General features: G+C 42.4%; 1 protein-coding gene across 1 annotated transcript; it reads right to left on the bottom strand.

Annotated features, from left to right (window-relative positions):
* Positions 1–1,942: 1,942 nt before the first annotated feature.
* Positions 1,943–3,520, bottom strand: LOC145411896 (triosephosphate isomerase-like). The gene is made up of 3 exons (XM_080281867.1): positions 3,387–3,520; positions 2,967–3,058; positions 1,943–2,764 (listed from the first exon to the last, which is right to left on the bottom strand). Exons 1-3 carry the CDS (start codon positions 3,499–3,501, stop codon positions 2,093–2,095), a joined length of 879 nt encoding a protein of 292 aa, XP_080137993.1. The 5' UTR covers positions 3,502–3,520; the 3' UTR covers positions 1,943–2,092.
* Between the last annotated feature and the right edge of the window lie 2,900 nt (positions 3,521–6,420).

The raw sequence follows: 6,420 nt of genomic DNA, 5'->3' as shown, positions 1-6,420 counted from the left end.
TTCACTACTATGACGTATTTTTCATTTCATTCTTGCAATCTCTAGATGATTTTACTCAGCTTACGTAAGACTTCTTGTAGTAAAAAGGTGTATGAAGGTTCTATTTAACATCTGCACTGATAAGTCTCCCCTGATCCCAGTCAAATCGCCTCGTGGTATTAGGAAGAATATAATGTCATCAAGCGGAAAGAGTTTAGGTGTAGCACGTAAATAAATTGCTACGGAAGAAGCACTAGAGCTTCCCATACCTCATACGAATAAGGACTCAAATGACTGGTAATTTAAGATCCTGTATGGGATGGCCTGAACAAACTGAGCTTAAGCTTTTCTGTCCTTAATCAGCCACGCTTCCCCTCCTACCTCCATCATACTAAACTCCACCACCCTGTCCGCCATGTTTTCAGCTTAGGGTCCGTATTCTTTGTGCCATATGAAGCTTCGTTAGCACCTCTTCCACGACGATTTACTTTCCATATGACACCTTATCATTCCCTAGTGTGTACGTTATATCATTTTCATATCGACAGAGTTTACATCAGTAACGAACAACACGATAATACGATTCAACGGGCAGAATAAATCACTAAGGAAGAGGTGTTTCGAAGACTCCAAATACACTCCGCTCTCCCATTCACACTGCCAAGTTGAGCTTCTATGGTGAGTCGATAAATCTTAACTTTTTTTTTTTTTTTTTTTTTTTTTTACTGCAAGACGATTTTTTCCGCTTAGTAACTTGACAACCAGTTCGATTCGCTGGCATATTTTTTCATTTTATTCTTGCTACACGATTTTATTTAGCTTTACCCTAGATAGGTAACGTGGAGTATCAGAAACCCCCAGTCCCCGAAATTTAATTTGTAAAAATATAAGCATAAGGTCTACAGATCTGTCCGTCTCATTACCTTCCTGCCTAGTGATGCTCTTCATGGGGATGATGGGGTCATAGCTGTACCTGGCTCTGATTTTGCTCTATACAGCCACTGGGGTATGTTAGACCCCAGATTACCTATAATGTAACCTCAGTTGAGCCCTCTTGTGTGTTTTTTTTTTTTTAATTTGCTGTCTTTCTCCTTCTGTATACAGAAGGTCGTAACATTGGTCTACTGCAGACCACCCAAGGAATCATGATATTACTTTTCAGTTTTGCAAGATTTAATTTTAACATTTGTACACCTAAAATTTAATCATTTTTGTATAAGCTTTAAAAAAAAAAAATCAATTAAACTTTATTTTTTCTGGCCCTATTTAAAGTTAATGGGTTGAATTATTTGTGTATTGAAGCATTTTGAAATATCTCAATCAGATTTTTTTTTTTTTCCCATGGGGTACGTCATACCCAACGTTACCTAATATACTAACAAAAAAATGGTTACCTATCCAGGATTCCTGGTGTACAGGAAACCATTTGGTTTGTCACTCAATGTAGAGTCACCCACAGGCAGAAGGAAGAGGAAAGAATGAAGGAATGAAAGACAGAAGAGGGAGTGTAAAGTCATCCATAGGCAGAAGGAAGAGGAAAGAATGAAGGAAAGAAAGACAGCAGAAGATGGAAAGAAACATGGATGGAGGAGAGGACAGGGCAGACACCCGAGAGCAGCACTACACTGAGTGAGTGGATGGTGGGCGCCCCCACCCACCATACGTTTACATAAAGTTTTGAGGTAGATAGTGAGTACTAGAAACCCATAATAATGATGCTGCAAAGCTTTACCCCTCGATTAGGAGAAGCGCCTCCAAGTTGAATGAAATATGGTGTCTGCTAGACGTGTAAGAGACGGTTCATATTCAAGGGGTTTAAAAAGCTTTATCGAAGTTTCTTCATGGCATACTAATGTTGTTACCGAAAGACTGATGACAAACTATTTGTTTGTAACTGCTTTTCAGAATAATAATGTACATTCATGCAATACATAAATACATAATTTACATTCATACAACAGTAAATAAATAAATAAAAGAAAAGGAGTACAGCTGCTCACAAGACCCAATACCAGAGGTAAGCAGCTACAGTGTATAGTGCACGGAACAGCATGCTGGTGCCAGGTGTGGGGTGCTAATGCAAGGGTGAGTGCAACAACACTACACTACATCATCAGATGTACCTGATGGCGCGCCGTGGGTTGGGGAGGGAGAGCTGTGTGAACCGTGAGTGCTTCATGTGGGTGATTAGCTGCGAGGTTGCTGCCAGTTGCTGATGACCCGCCCACAGCCGAGAGCAGGACATTCTTGACGCCCGCATGATATCAATGATGTCGGGTTTCAGTGCAGCGCCGCCCACCAGAAAGCCGTCCAGATCGGGCAACCTGGCCAGCTCCTGACAGCTGTTGGTGGACACGGAGCCGGCGTAGATGATGCGGGTGTTGTCGGCGGCTTGGAGGCTGACGTTGTGGCGCAGCCACTGGCGCAGTTGTTGCAACGCCTCCTGCACCTGGCCGGGGGTGGCCAGGACGCCCGTGTTGCTGGCCCACAGCGCCTCGAAGGCCACCACCACACGCGACCAGTCGCTCACGCCCTCTGCCAGTGACGCCATCTGGGTCATCAGCACCTCCTGTGTGCGTCCCGCCTCTCTGTCCTCCTTCGTCTCACACACGCAAGCCACTATCTTCATTCCCGCCTGCTGTGCGTGCGCCACCTTCTCGCTGATGAGCTCATCGGGTTCATGGAACACCGTGCGTCGCTCAGGGTGGCCCAGGATCACCCACTCACACCCGCAGTCCTGGATCATGGCCGGAGAGATCTCGCCACTGAAGTTACCCCGCGCCACCTGCAATGTATAAACCATCTTTTACTTAAAGCTTCCTTAACAAGTTTATCCTTCAACTACTATATGCCATCTTACTTGATATTTATGTACCCAGTTACTGCACCACTACTACTGTATTAACACACGTTCAGTCACCGTATCACAAAAATTTATTCCTTATGGCGTAACAAAAAGCCAGTATATAAAGGAAAGAGAGTTCTACCTTATAACAGTTCTGAGCCGCCACTCCGATGTGGCGGGGCAGCTGCTGGCGGGCGTAGGACAGGTAGCATGGAGGACATCCCACCACCGTATCTGTAAACGACACAACGTTGGTTGGTTGTCACAATATAATGTACAAATGTAAAATGCTGCTCAAGGAAAATACATTAACTTGTTCACTACGATGATTTTTTTATTGTATTCTTGCTCCCACCAGATAATTAGACTAGATGAAACTTTGGCCACTTTTTTTTTTAAGCTATGGATGAACCTCTCGTACTGAACGTGTTAAAAATTGATTAAGAAAACTGAAATGTATCTACATCCCCATTCGAAAAATTAACCAAAGTTCAAATCTATCGACCCACTCTTCATAACAACCTCAAGAAACTGAAATGTAAGTCCTTGTTCGAAAAATTACCCAAGTCCACATCTGACGGTCCACTTTTCATCATTTCCGCCAGCCTGTCAATATCAGCTTTAAGGACGTTCATCTTCCAGTTAGCCACGACGGTGAACCTTCTCGGAGCCGCCATGATGTGTGTGTGAGTGGTGGTAGCCGGAGAGACTGTGGTGCCACTCTCACTGCCTGCCCGCTTATATCTGTCTCCAATTCCGGATAGCCACCGTCTCACACTTCCGGTAAACGTTTTCATCAATTATTTTTATTTTATTTTACTTTATTTTTCTTTAGCCTACCTGTACACCGCCACGGGGTATATTATGCTCTCTGTACAGTCGCAGTTATTTATTCTTACACAGATCTGAGGTTCGAATCTATTCTCTTTTCACCTAAACTTGGCCCCGATTTTCGTCCCTTGCGGTTTATCTGTCGAAACTAAATTAAAGTATTCAAAACTATACTCTCTACACCTTAACTTGGCTCAGATTTTTGTCCCTTTGCGGTTTATTCATGTAGCTATGTGGCAGAATGACAATATGGCTCTAGGTCCTGCCCGCAGCACTTCTTCGTGACTTACTGTGTTAATCTGCTATCACAATGCAGCAGTGAAAATGGAAAGGTGGCAGTGTTGGGCCAAGTTGAAAAAAACAAAAACAAAAAACAAGTCCTGTGAAATGACTTGTTAACTTGGTACTGTGGTGTGAAATGTGTGGATCCTGTGTTACTAGATGACTGTCACCGTGAACAATGGTATTAAAGCAGTCCACTCCTCCCACCCGCCTCCCCTCAATACACCTCATTTAAACCCAGGTCTTTATTATTTTACTCTGAATTCCACCAGACGATTTCATTCAGCCACAGGAAAACTCTACGGGTCTGAAGAGGCAGGTTATAGTCTACCTTAATATATTCCGCTATAGGTGGTGGAGAGGGGCGCCTTCACGTGGTGGCACCCATATAGCCGAGTGGCTCCGCTGCTCGGTTATACACACATCCCTTACATCCCTCCCTATCCCCAGAAAGGAGGATGGTGAACTGCATGAGGAGTAATTTCAACCTGTAGTCCACTGGGTTCGTATTTCAGATGATCTTGGGTCACAACAACAATAGCAACAAAAACCCATGAGTAGGTTATAGAATTCTACTGCAACCACCGTCAGACGATTTTATTCAGCTAAAGGAAAATCCACGGAATTCCATAACAACTCTTCCTCTGTGATTATTTTGCATTTTACACCTTGATCTCTTGCTAGTTACTGATGCAAAGTACACAGGTATTGAATAGACGAAAATAACATGTAAGAAATTATTACAATGTTCTATACAAAACAAATAGTTCAGGAAGAGGGGATTTGAAGCCTCCTGTGCAGACGAGAATACGACTTAGGTTCGTATTCTAGGTGGCACAATTCGCAGTACCTCCTCCTAAGCGATTTAATTTTGCATATTACATCTTAACATTCTCCCGTATGTTATTTATAATTCTTTAATATCGGCATAAGTTGCATCAGTATCGCACAAGAAAATACCGAGATGTAATGTAGACTAAATCGATAGAAGAGGTATCACGAGATGTTAATATTTTCTCCAATGATATTTGTAATTTGCATCATATAAAATGGGATACCAACAGTAACGTGGAGAATAAACTACCAAGGAGAACGTGTTACGAAATTTCTAAAGCCACTAGGAATAAAATCCACATAATCTAGGTTCAACCACAGAAAAGTCTACGGTATTCGCACTCCATATTTCTTAGGTAATATTGTACTCCGGCCCTTCCCCCCGAGGACGGTGTTTCTGTTTAACTCTTGCTGCTACAGGACGATTACATACAGCTAAGGAGGGTATCTAGGAAGTGAAGGGGTTAAGGAAGGCTAGATTCTCACTCTCTCTCTCTCTCTCTCTCTCTCTCTCTCTCTCTCTCTCTCTCTCTCTCTCTCTCTCTCTCTCTCGCAAAAACAATACGCCATCGTAGGGAACAGGCTCACCACTTCAGTACGACGACGTCTCATAATATTCCCACTACTAGAGACGATTTTTATAAACCCTTCCATCCCATGACGCGTTTTCCACATTGTCTTTCAATTTACGGACGATTTTATTAAGCTTAGGGGATTTTTTTTTTTTTTTTAACTGGAGAGCTAGAAAATTATGACTCTGGTTAATCCCTTGACTAAAAACATAAATAAATAAATATACTGCTGAATGAAATCGTCCGGAAAACAGGTAATCGGACTGAAGGGGTTAAGCTTCACCCTAATAGTGATGGGGTTAAAGAGAGAGAGAGAGAGAGAGAGAATCAACAACACCCATGACGTACTGTTCACTGTTTCAAAACGGTGACGCATATTTTAGTATTTCAAGCGCAACTTTGTAAACACCACTCGTACTGAAGGGGTTAATGAAGGCTGTATTTAACTCCTCCAGATCAAGCAAGTCTCTCCCAAGTAAATAAAAACGCCAGGAGGTAGCAAGAATAAAGCTAAAAAAAAAAAGGTCACCAATGCAGGGAGATTAAGGTCACAGGTTGATGACAGGCTGAAACTCTCTCTCTCTCTCTCTCTCTCTGGCCAGTGTATTTTGAGATACCTAAATTAAAACAAATATCGTGGTAATGCCCACAACTTTTCCCATGCAAGATAATATCAATAAAGGATTTTCTATTGCCACCACTAACATTTCTAATTTGCACAGAACATGGCGCGTAAAGGCCGTAGAGTTCGACGCACATCAATGATTTATTTTCCATTGTACCTGAACATTCTGCTATAGGTTACTTTACACATATTTTTATTAACACTGCGTACCTGATTATCATGAACTGGGATACTAAGGTGCAATGTGCAAAGTACGTAGCTGAGGATGTTGTGAAATCTACAAATCCACCGAGAATATCACCCTAATGTCCGTATGCTTAATCAACGAGTGTGACATTCCACATTTGTGACATCGGCGCGCTCCACAAACGGATTCCACACTTTGTTCGTATGCTTACAACTGTGGCTGGAAGTGATACTGGTAAATGTGACGGTAAAAGAACACTGGTTTA

The sequence above is a fragment of the Coenobita brevimanus genome, chromosome 91 (genome assembly GCF_032717465.1).
Source record: "Coenobita brevimanus isolate Jiangsu-jjx chromosome 91, ASM3271746v2, whole genome shotgun sequence".
Classification (NCBI taxonomy): Eukaryota; Metazoa; Arthropoda; class Malacostraca; order Decapoda; family Coenobitidae; genus Coenobita; species Coenobita brevimanus.
The sequence above is the reverse complement of the archived record's forward strand: the minus strand, read 5'-3'. Positions and strand labels throughout refer to the sequence as shown.

Coding starts and splice junctions, on each gene's coding strand:
- LOC145411896 (XM_080281867.1), bottom strand. CDS start 3,501: ATGGCGGCTCCGAGAAGGTTCACCGTCGTGGCTAACTGGAAGATGAAC. Junction 3,059..3,386: donor ACCGTCAGATGTGGACTTGG/GTAATTTTTCGA, acceptor TGTCGTTTACAG/ATACGGTGGTGGGATGTCCT. Junction 2,765..2,966: donor CGGCTCAGAACTGTTATAAG/GTAGAACTCTCT, acceptor TATACATTGCAG/GTGGCGCGGGGTAACTTCAG.